This window comes from Sturnira hondurensis, unplaced genomic scaffold (genome assembly GCF_014824575.4).
Source record: "Sturnira hondurensis isolate 20B ecotype Veracruz unplaced genomic scaffold, ASM1482457v3 Scaffold0010448, whole genome shotgun sequence".
Lineage (NCBI taxonomy): Eukaryota > Metazoa > Chordata > Mammalia > Chiroptera > Phyllostomidae > Sturnira > Sturnira hondurensis.
In genome coordinates, this window is record NW_028083079.1 from 2,743,563 (window position 1) to 2,763,282 (window position 19,720).

The window sequence follows — 19,720 nt, forward strand, 5'->3', positions numbered from 1 at the left end:
TCCAGCTTGATCTTTGTAACAACTTGCTGGAGTGTAATTAATTATTTCCCTTTTGAGGACGCGACTGGTTCGTTTCACTTTATAGATGAGGAAGGTGAGGCGTGCACTAGCTTCCCTGCAGATCCGCAGGCTCCAGTCGGGGACTTCCTGTCCCTAAAGTTACCTTTTCTTCCCATTGCAAACAGGGTCGCTTACAGCGAGAAGGCCCTCTTCCGGTCTTCATTCATCCCTTACCAGGCACTTCTAACAACTCCTCCCATGTGAGCACACAGGACAGAGACAGCTTGTAGGGGGAGGGGGAGGGGAGCGGAGGCGGGGTGTAAGGGTCAGCTTGGGTGTAGATCTCAGCTCTGTCTCTTCTTGTCATGTAACTTCGAGCAAAATGCTTGCTCTGTGAAGCCCTAGTTTCTCGTTTCTGAAATGGGAGATGACAATGATGATGAAGATGATGTTGATGATGCCACAACATCCGTAGTTAAGGTGAAGATGTAGTGAGGTAGCACATGTAACACATGCCACACGTTTCCTGGCATGTCGTGAGGGTTCGAGAAATCGATGATCACGACTGTTATTATTATCCAGGAAGGACTGGGGCGCGGGGACTCAGGACTTTGCTGTGGAGTCTGCATCCCTACCTCTGTGTGCAAGTCTTAGCGCTCACAGTTTAACGTTTCTGTTTCACAGACAAGGACACCAAGGCCAGAGGAAGGGGCGGAACTGGGGCCAGGTCTCACTGGGAACAAGGGTAGGCACTGTTGCCTGACCCCTAACCCTTGACCCCAGGCTCTTTCTTCACAATGCCTTCCCATCTCCAGGGCCTTGATATGCTGTTCACCCCATTCCTCCAACTCCATCCACCCCTGCTAAAAAGGTGCATCTGCCTTGAGCCTCCGGTCCCACCACAGGTATTGGCATGCGGCTGCAGTACCCAGGCTCCCTTGGCATTCCTTTCATAGAGCTGAGGCCAGCGAGGTGAGGGTAGGCCTGGGGCAAGCCTCTGAATGTGTGGGAATGAGCCCCCCACCCCAGGAATCAGGCCTGGCTGCCACAGTGTGTTTGCTCAGGACCCTTTGGCAGTCATCCACGATGAGAGAAAGGCAAGGCAGCCAAGACAAGACAGAGGCTAATTACCTCGGGTAATAGGAAATTGGGAAGCGGCAACAACAAGGGTGTCTAGGCCTCTGGCCAGGCGAGGGCAGGAACCACAAATGCCCGGCCCGGCCCCGCTCATCTGTGCCGAGGAGAGATTCCTTCTCAGGGTCACAGTCAGATGTCAACAGTCCAAGGGTGTGGGGGCTGCCACACTGTCAGACCTGCTGTGGACCCTCTCCCTCTGTTGTTCTTTGTTTGTTTTCATTCAAAAGCAAAAAAAAATGAGACAAATAAGAAAATTCAACTTAAACAGGGCCAAAGTGCTCGTGTTCCTGCTTTGTTACACCAGGGTGAGCTTAGGACAGAAAATCAGCCTTGACTTTCACTCTTCCAGTTGGTTTCAACCCTGTGGCACTCTGTAAAATTGCACGGATGGACGGGCTGCAAAAGCAATTTGCCTTTATAGGTGGGGTGGAGAGAGGCAGTAGGGATGGAGAGGGGCCAGATTCAGAGAGAGAGAGAGAGCACAAGAGAACAAAACTCAGAGAAGAAATCGCTGAGAAACTGAGACACTCAGAAACAAACTGAGAGACGAACAGAAAGGCAAGGAAGGAATGACAGGGAGAACGTCAGGCAGACAGAGACAGTGTGCTGTGCAGAAAACACACGGAGCGGGAATGAAAGGCAACCAGAGACAGGCAGTGGTGCAGAAAGTCACAGGAGGGCAAAACCAAAGTGAAAACAGTAGAAAAGCTGGAAAGGTTGGAGCCCAGGAGGAGGAGAAGAGAGCAAAGGAGAACAAATCTGATGGCAAAAGTATGCATTCTAAGAACTCTCAAGCTGGGGTCTCTCTCTCACACCTGCATTTTGGAGATGCTGAAATTGCAAAGCAAGGAAAGGAATATTTAGTCCAAGGCCTCAGAGGCACAAGTGGTGCGACTGGGATATGAACCCAGACTTCCTGCTTGAGAGACGGGTCCACCACACCTGTGCCCCGAATCGTTCCATCACATTCCCTAGGGGTGTGGATGAAGGGTTTTGGTGCCCACCTGTCCTTAATGAAATCTCAGGGGTCTGGACCCATGCTATCTTTTCATCCTACTTCTTCCCAAACGATCCTAGATGAGCATTCTTTCCAGGGACAGTGGGGCCTCAACCTGTCTCATAGGATAATGCTCCTTTAGGACTGCCATTGGAAGAAAGATAACCAGCAATTAAGTCAAGAAGAATGAACAGAAAGAGGATGAAAGTCATTAACTTCCCACAGGCCTCCTGTAGGACAGGCAACCTAGTAAACCATTGGCGGAGTTTTTCACGTAAAGCTCTTCCCTATAACCTTATGAGATAAGAACAATCACCAGTCGGTCCTCTTTTAGCAGAAGAAGCAACTACTGCATAGAACAGTGGAAAATTACTTTCCCCAGGGCAGGTTGGGAGAAGGAGAAAGAATCAGGATTTGCCCCCAGCTCAGCTTGTCTTCGAAGCCTGTGCTCTTTCCTAACCCTCACCCTTTTGGCTCAAGAGGAATAAAACTAATTTTGGTAAGGAACAAGCAAGCAAAACATGAGAAACCCCAAGAACGGACACCGAAACTATTTTAAACTCGAGACCAAGCTGGTCAGACTTCAGGGGAGGACAGCCGCCAGTGGGATAAGAGATGGGTCCAAACAATACCTTGGCTCCTTGTCAGAGTGGCCCAGGTCCCAGGGCCATTAATCCAATCAATCTCCAAAAGAAGGAAGTATTCAGAGTCAGGCATGACACGCTCATCACAAGCACATTGCCAGGGCAGAAAAAGAAAGTATGATCCTACTTCAAGAAGTGGGAAGAGGGTAGGGGGTGCCAGTCAGTGAGAAAAAGAAGAGGGGAAGAAAGAATGCTCCTCATTTTTAAAGGATGGCAGGTGATTTGTCGGTTCTCAGTGTTAATTGCCTTTGGGGTGCCATAAAATATTTCACTGCTTTCTACAAAATGTGTCTGTAGGATCCCAGGCTACCTAAAGCCAAGTCCCCACAATGTCACCCAGAGAAAGGGCTTCCACTTGGGTCTCAGTTCCAGGAACTACATGCCAGTGCTCTGTCCCTCTCTGCTAAATACTGTCTCTCCCAGCCATTGGAGAATGGAGGGGGAGGGAGTTGAAATGAATTATTACCACAACAAGGAGCAACAGTAATAACAGCTAATCCATATGCTCCTACTGGGAGCTCATCACCAAGCTTTCGTGCATTATCTCATCAAAAGCCCTTGTGGTCCAAGGGAGCTGGCCACAGTGTTATCTACCTGCTCAAAGAGGAGCAAATGGAGGCTCAGAAAGTTGAGAAGCTTACTCAGCATTACACAGCTGATAGAATGCAGGGCAGAGGTTCGAACCCAGATCTCTGGGTTCTATCTGCCTCCAGTCCATGCCTTTAATAAGGGACAGAGGAACCAGAAGCCCACCATCAGGAAATCTTTCAAAACTGCTATTTTCTATATCTGATCCTAGTTTTTATAGTTGGAGAGGAGTTTGTAGGTCTTAATCTAGTCCCATACTTGTTTTTCATAGAAGCAGTGATCCAAAGGCCCCCGTGGATGGTATCAGCATTTACTCTATAAGAAGCTATAGAGTCCCACACACTCTCAAGATCTGGATCCTGACTCAGCACTGAAGCAAATGTCACCTCCTCTGTGAAGTCTACCCAGATGTCCCACTGAAGTAGGTCTGATAGCCTACTGCACCTTGGCGATTCTGTGCCTGCCTCTAATTGATTTTTGTCATTCTGCATAAAATAAAACTCAGGCCCCCACATCTCTGAGACAGTCAGTGGCAGCATCAGAGTTAGAGGCCCAGTTTTCAGCTCACAGTGATATTCCTGAGTTTGGCACATCATGGTCTTTAGAAAAGTCGTGGTCTTCCAGGAGTGAAGAGAGAGTGTTTTGGAGGTAAGGGGGATTCACAGGTGGTGGAGGGACTAATATTTATTGGGCGCATCCTCAGATACTGTGCTAGGATGTTTCTTGTTTATTTTCCTGCAACACTGCAACCTCAGATTTATTATTTCTTTTTAACTCAAGTTCATAGGGCCATAGCAACTTATCTAAAGGTCATTTATCTAAAAATGTCAAAGCCGGATTTGAATATACAATCTGTGGTGTTTCTTACCATAATTAGGTTACAAGTTATCTGAGTCTAGAACCTTTGTCTTAATCACATTCACATTGGCATTTCTTGGCACCGTACCGAGACACTGGAAATCCTCAAAATATGTCTGCTGAGTAAGTAAATGAGTAGTGGGTGAGTCAATAAAAATGTAAATGAATGAAGGAGCTGATGAACAAATAAGTGAAAGAATGATGGAGTATAAAAGGTATGATAGATGGATGGGATAAACGGACGGATAAAAGGAAGAAAGGGGTAGATGGTGGGATGAATGACTGGGTAGACGGATACGTGATAATGCTCGCCTTGTTAATGAGGCAGCTTTCTAGGTTGTCAGGAGAGGTGCCTATGGTTTCATAATTAGGGCACGTGAAGAAAACTGGTTTCTCGAACTGGTTTCTAGAACTTCGTATTATAGCTCGTGATGGCTGCAGCCACATGTGGCAATGCTCATTGAGATGGGAAACAAAAAAGTAAGTGCCTTTTCCCTCTAAGATGAGCATATGAACCTCAGAATGACATCCTTTTTCACCTCCAGAAGTCTGGATGCAAAGACTCTATTCTCTACAAAGGAGTAATAATGCTGCTATTTCTGAGGGTCTGGCTGGACCTGTTGCTAAAAATATATCTGTATGTATATGTGTGTGTATAAATGTATTGTGTATATGAGTGTATATGTGTATATATGTCATGCGTATATACTTTAGATATGCTAATACAATATTTTTCAGAGGAGATACCATAGAGAACTGAAAAAAAAAAACGACACAAGGCAGGCACACTGATCACAGACTTCCTTGCTAACTTGCCATTCTCCATCTTTGGGAAACAGATTCTTCATCAGTAGGAGGAATGATTTTCAGTTTCTGGCCTCCAAGAGCCCTTCAGCACTCACTATGCATGATTCTGTGACTCATTATGGCCACCCTTCTCCGGTGGACATTTTTAAAGCTTAGCACCTCAAGGTGCACACACAGGCTGGCCTATCAGACGTTTGATTGACCTGGACAAACCATTCATGCCTTGCCTCCCAGACATAAAACCATACACCTAGCATGCTTCACACTTCACATACACCCAGCACGTCTTACTTGTAGAGGCCGTCGGGCTCCAGACACTTGAAGATGACGGAGTAGATACTGATTTCAGGGACCTCTCCATGGCTTCGACCGGCTGCCACACACGATGTACCCAGGCCAGAGAGTAAGTCATCGGCAAAACTCAGGAACTCTCCTGGAAGGAGATAGAGAAAGATAAGCTCCCCAGCTCAGGCCTTGGTGAGCGGATATTCTTGCCATTGTCCAGTCCCATCAAATGTCTGCCTACTATTATTAGGAAAATTAGTGCACGGAATAAGCACAAGATATGAAAATGACACAGATTAGTACAAAGTCCTGTGGCTCTCTGTTCAAATTTATGCCCGAACTTTCTCAACTGTAAAGTGAGGATACTCACACCTACATTTACAATATTTTATCAAGGCTCAATCGAGGTAAACTATTGGGTAATCGAAATGCATGAAAAGGCTAGAGTGAAAAATTGCTTTCTGTAAGTTCCTTCCTTTTTGGAATTGCATTTCCTGTACAATGAAAGAGTTAGACTAGGAATGTAAGATAGGTTTCACGTCACGTGGTCGCTCCAATGCACTGGCTGTAAATTTATGGAGTGCTGTGCTGTGGTGGACAGAGACCTGGCCCGGCTAAGGAGGCAAGAACTCCATGACCGATTAGCAAGGAAGAGGCATGGGACAGAAAGGGACTGTAGCAGAACAAGTGTCCTGGACACCGTGATTTGTAAGTCACCTAGTCATCAGATTTTAGAAAGCAGCTGAAGTTTACTAGAAACAGAAGTAATGCGGAATATTTGATAAAGACTAGAAAGAAGGACTGAATATTTGGGATCCTGAGATCTCATCGTAGCTCTGTTAAGAATTCGCTATATAGCTTCAGGCAACTAAATTCCCATCTCTGACCCATAGTGTTTTCCTCTGTAATGTGGAGGTGCTAGAGTAACCATTAGGATTTTTGAAAAAGAAAATAAAAATGTAGATGTGCGTGAAGATTAAGTTATGAGGAAAAGCAAACTAGCAAGAAGTTAGAAATTAAATGTCCAACAATATAGAAACAGCAATATCAATAGTAGTTCAGTGATGCAATGGAATATTTGGTAGCCCCTAAAAGTAATATTGTGGAATAATATGAGTTATATGAAAGGATATTCATGATATATTAAGTTTACAAACAAGTTACACTAATACAGAATAATCTAATTTGGGGTGGAAATTTTACAAGTGTATCCAGTTAGAAAGAGAAGGAAAAATATAGCAAATGCATAATAATAGCTTTGTCTGGCAAGTGAGATAATGGGTACTTTTTCTCTTTTATTTTTGCTTATCTCTATTTTTTTTAATTATCTACAAAGAACATGTGTTGCTTTTGTAACAAAGGGAAAAAAATCAATAAAATTTACTTAAAAATAGAGTCAGTGAGTCAGACTGAATGGCCTCTGCGTTCCCTTCCAATTCTAAAATTGGACGATTTTGGAGCCAAGCAGGCATGTGTGGTATTTTCTACCACACAGTACAAAACGACAGGAGGCCTCCCAAGAGCTGAGTCCTTGTTCTGCTTCCCGCCTGATAGAGAGGGCTTCCCACTCTCTGCTCGCTTTTTTCCTCAGTAACAAACAAGAGAAGGACGTCTATTCAACTCTGTCTTCTCTGCCTGGGCTTAAGGGCAATCTGCTTTAATGGAACCATCAAGGGACAGTGTCTGAGAAGCCTGAGACCCAGAGAAGCCACGTGGCACTTCTCTCCCAGGGAAGAGGGGGGGCGGAATATGTAGATTGCCTCCTGTGAGTCTTTCAAAGACAACCTCACTCGCCACTCACAAGTGAATGAATCATGTAACACCTGTCTGACTGAAGTGTCTGGATGGGCCTGGGATTCAGGTGGACGACATTGTTCTGTAACATATCGGTCCCGGTGGTCCAATACAACAGATCTGCCGGGTAGCGTTTTTTGTTTTCCACGTCTTAAAAGACAACGTACAGTGCGTGGCCTTGGTATGTAGATGCTAGAGCGAGTGTCTGGATCAGGCTGTCACTGACATGCAAGTTCAGCTGCTGTTGCCAGGCAGACTTGGGACTGAATTCTATTTCCACTATTTATTGCAAATCCCTTAACCTCTTAAAGTCTCAGTTTTCCTTTCTGTAACAAGGGACCAATAACTCCTTTATGACTTTGGAGTCTAGAAAGAAAAGCTGAGTCTAGGAAGAAAATCTTTGTCCCAAACCAGAGGTCTTGGTAGAAAATAAAGAGGTAAATGAAACTCTTTTTTTTATCACATATTCTGGCAACCCTATTTCTTCTCTAGGCCCCTTATGTCAGCCTCTTTCATAGCAAAATCATAAACCAACCATGTGTCTCTTCCAACAGGTACCAAAGCAAGGCAGGGGGTGAAAAAAATGGGAGTGGATGATGCAGGACATGGAATTATTCACTGAGTGGATTGAGAGCTTTTTACTCTTGGTTTCTGAGGATCCCAAGTCTGGCTGCTTGCTTTTGTTTTCTTTGAGCTTGGATCCATGTCCGTCTACATCTCAATTTGTTTCCAGAGAGCCAGTGAAAAAGCTGGCCCCTTAGGAGGGAACTTAGTAGACTGTGGCCTATATTAATTGTCTTCAAGCCAAAAGATGGCTGATGTTCATTTTCAAATGGGCATAGCTTTCCAGATACTTCCATACATTTCAGAGCAGTTTTGACCATGGACAAATGACCCATAAATATTGGCATGCAGTTCTAAGGTTTGCAGGGTTAGTTCTGGTGAAGAAACTGGTGAATAGGAAGTACCCAACTAGTCATGCCAAGGACATATTTAGGTCCTGGTTCTACTTGGAATCATCTGTATGTAAAGACTTTTGAATGAAAAGAATTAGAAACAAGAAAACTGGTATTTAGTAGCAACCTTTTTTTTCCCATTTAATCCTCACCGTATTTGATCCCTCATGAGTTAAATTTGAGTATCTCCACTGTAAAGCTGAGGTTACGCTCGCAAATTCAGGAAGGGACAGAGCTGAGACTCGAACCCTTATCATCCTAACCACAAAGCCATCCCTTTTCTTTTATGCTATGCTGCCTCCTAGAGAAAGTTTAACTAGGGGCAGTGTTAGAAAGCAAGCTTTCTCAGTTCTGTTCAATTTGCCATTGAATTCATGCCACTGTCTTAGCTCTATGGGCTTGAGGAATGAAACAATAAAAGAAATGGTCCCTGACCTTCTACAGCTTGTAATCTGACAACAGGAAGGGTTGTTAAATACAAGAACTGACCCATAAAGTAAACTGTAATATTGCTTTTCTTGGCACTCTCTTCCAGAAGGCTTAAATGCAACTTAGATGGAGGCAGGTGACTGAAGCAACCCCTCACTGTCCTTCCTCACTTAGAGGAGGGGGGGGGGTAAGAAAGGCCTGGGGCGTTTCTATGCACAAATGCAGTTCAGCACAATTCAACACATGTCTTATGGTCCCACAGTATAACACACTCCGCATCTGGCAGCAGTACCATTGAAGGAACAGTAATACAGTGCAGTGGTTAACAGGCTGGACTGAATTTACGCTGCCTAAGATTAACTCCTGGTCCACCCCCCCTCACAGCTTGCCTCGTCTTCTCTTGTTTCTATTTTCTCATATGTAAAATGGGTATAATAATAGGATATTGTTAGAAAACCAACTAGCACAAGGTCTGGCATATTGCAAGAGTGCAGAAACCATCTCAACCGTCATTACTGTTTTTGTTACTATTGTTGTCATAACCCAAGAGAGAGATTAAGGACCCCTGGACATTTTTTATCCAACCTGCTCCTTTTCCAGGTGACAAAAATTAAAGCCCAGGGAAGACAAGTGGCCTGCCCATGGCTATCCACAAAACGGGAGGCAGATTTGGAACAAACCTTGATCTCTTAATTCCTATATCCTATCGAATAATTCATAGCAGCCAACATATGTGGTAACATTGCCAAGAACTGAAGAGCCTCCAAAGCTGTCCCGGGAGCCCTTGCTCCTTAGTTCCTGACCAACTTCACTCGGCATGAGCATGAGCTCCATGTCCTGGGCATTCACGGTGTGCCAGGCAGCGTGCTAGGCGCACAGTTCCACCCTGCTGCCTTCTGAAACTGGGAATCTGCGGGAACAATAAAAAGCCCAGGAGAGACACACGACGGAAGGTGTTCAGCTGGTTTGCAGTATGTAATACAGTCTAACAGTGGTGTGCAAATTAGAATATCTTAAACTCGGGGGGTGAGAAGGAAAGGCAAATGTGGGGGCGGTGGCTAAGTCTGTCTCCTCTATACCCACACTGACGTTCAACTGGATTAACTCCAGTTTAATCTGTTTTATATACTGATGGCCCATGTTTTATTTAGGTTGGGGAAAAATCACTTAAAACATAAAGCGCTTGGCTTAAAAGTTTTACTGCTTGAAATGTTTGAGTCCTAAAGTCCTGCCACATTCCCTGATAGAAATACAGAAGTTCAGGAATGTTGTACCCCCAGTGGGCTTCGAAGCCACTTGGGGCAGAGTCCATATAATAACCAGCTCTTTTGCCTCTGAGCTCCACGTGCCTTCCACCAGGACCCTTGGCCTGGCTACCTCTGTCCCCTCCTCCATGGTATGTTGTCATGGCCGAACCCTCCCAGACCCAGGCTGCCGCCGCCGCCTCACCCATGCCTGTCCAAGACTCTAACATTCTTTTTCTGTTTTTCTTTCCTTGAAAACAGATAGGGAGTTGGGAGTCGCTGTACAGGAATGTGCCTGTTCCCCATTATGGCTCTTCTGGGGCTGTAACCCGAGTGGGCTTGGGCCAGACCCCCACACATTTCTTTATCCACTCAGACTCGAGCCTTGCTCTCATTACGATCCACAGAAAGGGTCAATCACGATTCTGCTGAGGCTTCAGAACCAACCCAAGACAGCGCAGCGCAATTTTTCCACAGGCCCCGCCCCCTGCCTCCACGCTCCGTCCCACCCCTTTCATCACTCCCTCAACCCTCTTCCTCCTCGGTTTTCCCTCTCGCTGCTCTCTTTCTCCCCTCACCCTCTCCCTCTCCCTCTGATTGAGGTCACAGTCAAAGCTGGCCACAAGAGCAAATTGAAACCAGGTTGGGAGAAAAGCAGCAAAGAAATTCCAAAATGGAAGGGGCGGGAGCAGTGAGTTATTTAGCCCAGGTGGGGAGCAAGGTCCCCACTCGGGACTCCACGCTCTTTTCAGGAAACGCCAAGGGGATTTAGAGGCCGCCCTGGGCTGGCCCCTCCCTAGCCTGCAGCTGCTCCTTGCTGGGTGCACAGGGAGAAGCAGGGTGCTATATTTTCCCAGCTTTTTTTTTTTCTACATGGACAAATGGAGAAATGCATTCTAAGACCTTGTCAGTGACAGAATGCTTCTTGGGGGGGCCTTATACTTGAGGCCCTATCAGCTGCAGTGGATTCTTTTCATCCAAAACATGATGCTGTATTAATTTGAGAAAATCCGTGTGTGATGGTACTTGCCTTATCCTGACGGCCTGATGGCCATGCGAGGTAGGGCAAAGGGAGTGGGTTTGAAGGCCAGAGGAGACCTGGTTTTACAGCAGGCTCCACCACTTACGAACTATATTATCTAGGGATGGATAATTAAACTCTCAGGGACTGTGTCTTCCTCTGTAAAGTAGGAAGTCACTGGAGAATTGAGCTGGGAATAAATAATGCATGCGCATCCGTGTTACATGGGTGTCTTACCATGTCAGTGCCCCCACACGCTGCCACCTCTCCCCATCACATCCCATCAGTTTGTCTCATAATTTTTTGGTGGTCAGACTCGGCTGCTTTGGGATACATTGAATGATACCTAACTCCCTAAAACTTCCTTTTTCCCCCCCAAAGAAAGCAAGTTTTAAAAGGAGGGGAGAAGAAAGGAAGGGAGGGAGGAAGGAGAAAAAAAGGAAATGTTTATTTAGTTCTTAGATAGCATGAAAAGTGTCAGGCATTTTTACTCACATTGTCTTGGTTAAACGTTCAAAACAGCCCCATTGATTAATAACATTCAATACAACCTAATGAATTAAGTTAATTGAGCTTAGGTTCGAGGTAGGTTAAGCAAATTGCCTAACAAAAGCCTCCTAGAAAATGACAGAGTAAAGGCTAGAACCAGAATATCTGAGAGATAAAGTCTGTGATTTCGCGAATGCACACTGGCCTGCAGACAGGGAAGTGCTTTGGGCAGGAGTTGTGTTTTTGGCACCTGTGTGGCACCAGTACCCAGCATAAGGCTGGCCGTGCAGATATTTGTGGAATTCTGGAAAATGAACTTCACTGGCTGAGGTCTCATGGCTCCCACCCCCATCTCCCTAACACCAGCACCTGACATTAGTATGCTTTTAGGAGAGGCAGGCTGCCTCTGGTGTGACCTCTTTCAAAAGTGGATAGGACTCACATGGCACAGGAGAGAAGGGGCTGTCACAGAAAGAAGTCCTCCAAGAAGGGCAATGGTGGTCTAGCAAATGTCTGCTGAGAGATCCTATGTGCCAGGCATTGTGCTAAGGGACTTATGGCTCATTGTTGCACCAGTCCTTAAGTAGACATCTGTTGGTCTGACCTGCCCTAAAAACTCATGTCTCCTTTTACTAATATAAGAGCACCCTAGTTTTCTACTGGAGAGACATCTCTCCCCCGATTTTAGTCAATATGACTTACGTGTCACTAAGGCCTCCTCCCTCCTCTAGAGATGGACGTGTAATCAGTGGCCTGATACTCCACACCAGAAGACAAAGAAATAAGCAAGTGACCAAGGCCTGATCAATTAGACTAACTCTTGGGTCAGGGACCAGGTCCTGATGACATCACTTGAAGGCTTGGATCTATGTGTCTGAAGCCAAATATATCCATAGATATTTCAAATATATGTGTTAATATTTTCCCTTTTCTGCCAAAGCTAGTTTCCATTTGTTTTCTATTCCTTGCAAACAGAAATCCTACCAGATATAAATTCCATGAGGTCAATTTTATGATTACCACTTTATACTTGAAGAAAAAAAAAAAAAAACATGTTCACAGGTCTTAAGCAAGTTGCCCAAGGTCACACTCCATCTAAATAACAAGGCTGACTTCAAATTCAGAGCTGTCAGACTCCAGAACCCGAGCCTTTCCCATCATAAAACACTACCCAGGGCAAGGGACACAAAGAGTCCATTATTGAGCAGAAATCACTGAGTATTTCCAATGCCCAGCTTTCTGTGGCCCCAACTGCTGACCTCATTGCGCGTGCTCCCTTCTCTGCTCGCTCACAGCAGCCATGCTGGCACTCCTCCCCCCACCCCTCCCCAGCAGGCCAAGCCCGTTTCTGCTCCGGGGCTCTACACCTAGGGAGCTGCCCCTCAGGTCTCTGCAGAGCTCACCCCCTCTCCTCACCTAGATCACTGCTTAAATGCCACCTCCTTGATCTCATCTAATCACCCTGTGTCCTTGTTCCCTACTTCATGTCTTTTCATTAAACTTATCTGTTCTTATATTGATGCATTAAAATACCATCTGTGTGTCCCACTGTAAGCCCCATGAGAAAGGGACTTTGCTCCCTCACCATGGCGCCTGTACATAGAAGGTTCTCCATAAATATTTTTCCAGGGAGTGTATGTATTTAGTGTGTACTATAACCCGAGCTGATGTCTCGGAACAACACGAAGAAGAATGTCTTAGTCCCTGATCCCTGGGAAGCAGAGCCTGTGAGACGGGCTCGGGTGCCGACGGTCTGTTGGGGAAGCAATTCTAAGAAGCAGGCATGGGAAAAGGGAAGGATGAAATAGGGGAAAAGAAAAGTCAATATAGGGGGTATATCATTAAGTTTGCTCGTGTGAGTGAGGGGGCTCTGTTCCACAGGGACCTCCTAAGACGTGAATGAGATGTCTCCCACAATTGTCTAGCCAAAAGTTGGAGAGCTAATGCATTCATCCCAATTCCTCGTGACCATAGGCTGACAGCCTCCCCAGCAGGGTAAATTTTCCCACACTGTGTTTTTCAGCTGTGCTTGTGCATAGCCAGAGGATGCCCGCTCAGTCTGTGCAAGGCCATGGGCAGAAGCTGGAAGCATGCATTTGATGTCACTGGCAGCACAAGGTGAGTCTGGCTGTAGACAGACCTGCCCACCACACCAGTGCCTGACATGGCCATGGGCCAAGAGGGTATGGCCTGGCCTCTGAGGGGTCTGCTACAAAAACCCAATCTGTGCCTTTAAGGAACTTACAGAAAAAGCAATCGGTGAACCTTCCTCACTGAAGCCTAGGACAGACCTGTTAACCCCACTGTGGAAACAGTTCACCAACAGTTATTGAATACCCAGTAGGTACCAGGGGAAAAACTACCCACTGCAGACACAGCACAAAGCGCCTTCCTTCCCTGTGGGGCTCACAGCTGAGCAAGGCAGAATCGTAGTGACTGACTGCTTTTATGAGTGGCCCAGCAGAGTCCTGCCACTTATTATTAATACCGAATTTAATAGTATTAACCTCAGGAGTCACATGTACTTGGCTAATGGAGTCTGCCCTTTCCTATAGGTGGATTAATCCGGGGCATTAAAAGCCCTCATCATCCCCACCGTCCGGAGGATAAATGATGCTAATACATTTGGCCAGAGAAGGAGAGGGTATTGCTAACATGTGTGAGGAGAGCTGACCTGGGGACCGGATTGCAGAAAGGGAGGAGGAGGAGGAGGAGGAGGAGGAGGAGGAGGAGGAGGAGGAGAGCCAAGGCCCACCCCCTGACCATCACTCTGAGGACCACAGTGTGTGTCAACTATTGGCACAGCCCTCATCCATGGAGGGCTTCCTTTTCTTTCTTTTCTTGTTAAAAATCTCAATCCTAGGTGTTACCCTATTATGAAGTGGAAAGAACCAACTGTACAAAATGTGCTTCTCCTCGGAGCCTCAGTTCCTTGAATACTTCCAACTTTCTCTGGGCTGAGCCCCGTTGAACATCTCCCACTCTGTGCGAAACGGCAGGCACCGCGTGTGCTGGTGGTGGGCCCCAGCAGCCCCTCTGACCACAGATGTGATGAAACAGCATATAATGTTGCAGAGCTGGGTTGATTATTCTCAGTTTGTTAAGAAGACAAGAAGAGGCTCAGAGCGTCAAGGCAGGTTGCCCAACCACACAGCTACTCCACAGCAAAGCTAGGCCTTGAACCCAGGGTGATCCAATTCCAGAGGCTGTGGGTTTTTTTCCCAACATGCACTTCCTAATTGCTTTTGTCTCGATGGGCCTCCGTCTCCTGTCTCTAACGTGAGGATGTCTGTATTACTCTACAAGGGGGCCAGGAGGAGTGAATTAAATTAAGTCCATAAAACTATAAAAGTACTTTATAATCTGGAAAGCATGATGCATATGGGAATAGAGGTTGTTCAGGGAAACCCACAGAGAGCGGATGAGATGGGGACAATGTCAGATGGGTGCTTCTGGAGTTAGACGTAGGGAGAGGAGGCCATGCTTTGCAAGGAACGGAGGTATGTATTGTGGGTGTTTAGACCTAACCACACACCAGGACGCACACAAAGCGTGGGGATGAACCTTTCGCCAGGGTAAAGGCACAGAAGCCCACCCACGTGTGACACAGAGGAATTTCTGCATCACAGGAAAGGAGAAGAGTGTTGGGGCAAGGAGAGGCTAAACGCGCAGAAACGTACAGCTGGCTCCCTGGGACTGAAGCTTCCAGAACTGTTCTCTGCCCAACCCTGGCACTCCTGCCCCGCTAATATCTCTGCCGAGTCACCTCGGCACCCACGCTGGCTGCCCAAATCCTCTTTTTACAATGAGGATTGCCTTTCGCTTCCTAAGCCCTCTCCTTTTATAAAACCTTTTACAGTGGATAATGCATGCCCTCACCTTTTCATCATAGTTAAGCTTCGTAAGTGCTTGGTGAGGTAGGCAGGATGAGGTGGGGGTGCAAATTCCCATGTTACAGGAGAAACGGGAGCTCAGGAAAGGTACGTGTCCGCCTGAAGAGGTACCTTGGCCAGAGTCTGTATGCCCTGCCTCCTAATTTGGGGTTGTAGCAGCTGTACCATGTGCTCCTGTGTCCTCACTCAGGCTCAGAGCACAGCCATGACCAGAACAGCCTGATAGCCACCCCTTGAAGGGCCTGATGAGTCACTCACCTTCCTGAGCCCTCCGCACATTTACTGAGTTAGATAATTACATTTATTAAGACGCCAGTGTCAAATACCATTTGCGGAGAAAAGAAGTATCAAAGACAATACTGTGCTCAGTCCTGGGTTTAAATCCTGGCTTTGCTAAAAGACTCTTCTAAGCAAGTTGCTTAATCTCTCTAGAGCACTTTCCTCATCTGCACAGTGGACATGAAAATGTCCATCTGAATGTAACTGATGGAATCGTATTGAGAATTAACTTAGATAATGCATGCAGTACTTATCACGGTGCTTGGCCCATGGTGAAACACTCAATAAATAGCAGCTTTATTGATATTATTACTGTTATGAAAAATAACAACTCATGAAACATCTGTATAGGGTAAGTAGAGAGGAGAAATTCAACACAGAGGAGAAATGGAGGAAAAGTGGATTATCCTGTGAATTTAGCACCTCTTGCTCCTCCCAAACCAGGGCTGCCCAGATATTAAAAACTGCTGAATGTCCACAGCTTCCCTCCCTTTTCTAAATATAAACCTCAAAGCCTGCAGTTAGCAGATAGCTGAGACATCTTCAGCAGATAAGGGGCCTCCATTTGTCTTTTTTTCTTCCTCGCTGGGGTGGGACCAAGCTTCAAACCCAAATCTGACCAGGGCCCTTCAAAGGCAGCTTCTGAGGGTCCCATCAAGGCACCAGAGAGGGTTGGAATGAGACCCTGAGGTCATTCCATTGCCCTCACCCACTTGCACTCCACACTGGCACATGCGCGCACACACACACAAATGCGTACCCTCTCCTCATTCCATCTCTGTGCCCAGGCCCTATAGCAGGCTGGAGAGAAGGTTGGCAAAGATGAGTCAGGTTTGCTGGTCGTGCAAGCAACACCATTCCACCAGGCTGAGGTGAATCACCGAGAAGGAGGTGGGATCTGAGAGGTGGCAAAGAGAGGTAGATTTCCAAATGAGACAGAGAGAGAGAAGTACAGCCAGGAAATACTCAGAGACGGAGGGATTGAAGTAGGAACAGACAACAATAGAAAGGAACAGGAAGAGAAGGAGGCAAAGGAGGAGAGAGAGGCAGAGAGAGAGATAGGTACAGATAGAGATTAAAACAGAGAGAAACAGAGACAGAAGGAAACCGAGATCAAGAGAAACAGGAAGACAGGAAGTTAGAAGGAAGGGAGAAAGGAAGGAAGGAAGGATATCATCCCCAAAGAGAATGGACAACAGCAAGACAAAAACAGAAAGAGAAGCCCTGGCTGGTGCAGCTCAGTGGATTGAGCGTGGGCCTGCAAACCAAAGGGTCACCTGTTCAATTCCCAGTCTAGGGCACAGGCCTGGGTTGTGAGCCAGGTCCCCAGTAGAGGGGGTGTGGGAGACAACCAGACACTGATATTTCTCTCCCCCTCTTTCTCCTTCTCTTCCCCTCTCTCTAAAAATACATAAAGAAAATCTTTTAAAAAATACAAAGAGGAGAGATAGAAGCAGATAGATGTACAGCACAAGAGGGCTGGCCACCAAGACCCGCCCCCGCAAGGTGAAGAACAGAGGACGATGCTTGGCTGGCCCTGCACACGCCTTGGCTCTCCCCAGGGCTCTCATTCTTCTCATTCATTCTGCATGGCCTTACCTAGTGCCCTGGACAGACCCTGAGCCCAAAGTGTAGATGCTGCTCTCTTCCCTCCTCAGCTTTGAACCCCAAACCGAGGCAGCTGAAGGCCCCATATGCCCACAGCCTGGCTGGAGATCCTTGGGGTCTCAAATCCCACAGGGAGAGGGAACTTTCTAGAGATGCTCAGAGGCCAGAAGGGCCTCCACCAAAAATGAATGTCCTTGAGCATTTGACCAGGGTGAGTTTTGTGACCATTTTCACCCAAATCCCCTTCTCCACCCCTCCCACACACATACATGGATTTTTTTTCACTCTCTAGCAAAATGACTCCCTGGCTTCCCTGTTTATATTAAAATTTTCCTTTAAACAGAGAAGGGGAAACAAGGTCTCTCTTCAATCCACAATGAAAGCTATAAAAGGGTTTTTAAACTTGGAAAATTTGGCTGGTCAGTTTTTCCTACTGTTTAATACACGTATTAGGTTACACTGAATGAGTAAACATGGTTTATAAGTTTCTAATTCATACATAGTCCTGAGAGTTTACAGCTCTACATATATAATATATAAAATATATATGTATGTATATTTACACATATATACTTATATATACACACATAAACACACACCAGTGCACGTGCAAGTGTCTGTGTATACATAACTAATCCCTTTAAACTGTACAGCTCATTCACGTTTACAAAGAACTCTCTCTCATTTGATCCACACAATAACCCTGGAAGGTAGGAGGGTAGGATTATCACCTCCACTTTATGGGTACCTGCGTATAATGCAGAGGCTCCAGGGACCCCCAGGACTCCAAGGGGTCACAGCCCATATCACAGTTCCCCTGTCCAAGGTCACCTAGACTGATTTCATGACCACAGGTGAGGCAGTGCCCACAGCCAAACCTGCAAGGACCAAAGTCAAGGGGAGCCTGAGGCATCATCTGTTCAAACTTTCCTTTTGCAGATTGGAAGCCTGAAGCTTAGAGAGGTCCTGCTAGCCTGCATGGCATTTTTGTGCAGATTAGACATTCTGATTAATTAGAACATGATGCCTAATCACACTGATGAAGACACATTGATGACATCTATGATTGGAAGGGTGAGCTATGGGATGTGGCAACACTCTGCATTGCATAACCTGTGCGTGTGGCCTTCCTGGAAGGGGCATCAGCCAAGGTCATGGCAGAGAGGAGGGTGAGACATAGGGGAGGGGAAGCCAGAGGAGAGAAGCAGCCACCTGGATTGCTGGGGTCTAAGACAACCCATTTTACTTAAAGTAGAACAGGAATATAATAATAACTGGTGTTTATTAAGTACCTAATTATGTCTGATGCTACAGTAACCCTTGAAAGTGGGCTGTAACTCTAACTACTGCTTACATTTTGGCCTTACTTTCTCAACTAATAACAGTATTAATAATAACTGTTATTACTATAATTATTATTACTACTCGAGCATTCACAATCCCTTATGTAATGCACCCAGTATTTCGCATGGTTTATCATATTCCAGCTTCACAAGAACTCTAGGAACTATCTCCCCACATTTACAGATGAAGACACCAAGGCTCATGGAAGGGCAGTAACTTGCCCAAGGTCACGCAACTAATTGTGAAGCTGAGATTTGAGTTTTATTAGGAAAGGGCAGAGGTCAGAGATGCCTTGCCATCCTCTGAAGACAAATGCAATGCTTTACATCCTCATGACGCACCATCCCAGCTCACCAGACCCCACCTTGTGTACAGGGCATCAGTATCCAGCTGGGGGAAGTGATTTGACTCAAGTCGCATCACAGGAAGCACCAGCCAAAAAATGAAAGCAAAAGCAGCTCTCTGACTTCTCGTTTTGTGTGTTTACTCAGGTCTAGAGTCTATTCATTCCTTTAGCCATACTGAGGCTGCTGATGAATGGGGCCACCTGGATGAGCTATTCATGAAGTCTTCGCTCTGGGGACCCTATGGTAACGGCAGCTGAGTTTTAACCTGGTACTTAGTGTACCTCCCTGCTCCCAGCTCTCTCTCATGGGCTGCCCAGTGGATGAAAACAAATACGGATAGTCATCAAAATTGAAAAAAAGGGGAGAGGGAGCAAGGGAAAACATAATCGAAGCCAGGAATCTGCCACAACTGGCAAAGCACTGTCTTTGGACATCCTGCCTTCAGCATTCTTTGTGGAAAGGGGAATCAGCATTCCCACTCTGCTGGAATGTTGTCAAGACTTAAGGTGATGTAAACCAGCCCAATGCTCACCCTCTGTGCATAAAATATGTTGTTTCCAGTGCAAGAAGTGACTACTGGCCAAGGATGCTCACATTGGGCTAGAACTTTGCAGTGCACACAGCACTTCACATGCATTCACTCCTCACCATGGTCTGCAGGACCTAAGTGATCCAGGGCCCCACCACCCCTGCAGCTAGGGCCCCTAGGGCTCTCGCCTTGCTGACCCCATTTCAATGACTCTGAAGTCAAGTTATCAGAGAGGCACTCCCTGATCACCCCAACTAAAATGGCATCCCCCTCAGCCCCGCCTCACCCTGACCCACCTCATCTGTTGGCTCAGTGGGTTGGGAATCATGATGCAAAAGTGAAAGGTCACCAGATCAATTCCTGGTCAAGGCACATGCCTGGGTTGTGGGTTCAGTACCTGGTTGGGGCATGTACCAGAGCCAACCAATCAATGTTTCTCTCTCTCTCTCCCTCCCTTCTCCTCTCTCTAAA

At 46.4% G+C, this 19,720-nt stretch overlaps 1 protein-coding gene across 2 annotated transcripts in view; it reads right to left on the reverse strand.

Moving 5' to 3' along the window:
• Positions 1 to 19,720, reverse strand: part of ASTN2 (astrotactin 2) — an 829,294-nt gene that overhangs the window by 41,116 nt on the left and 768,458 nt on the right. For both annotated transcript variants that reach the window (XM_037059148.1, XM_037059147.1), the window contains exon 20: positions 5,323 to 5,464. In XM_037059148.1, the coding sequence (XP_036915043.1) occupies positions 5,323 to 5,464 (142 nt within the window). The remainder of the gene's footprint in view (positions 1 to 5,322; positions 5,465 to 19,720) is intronic.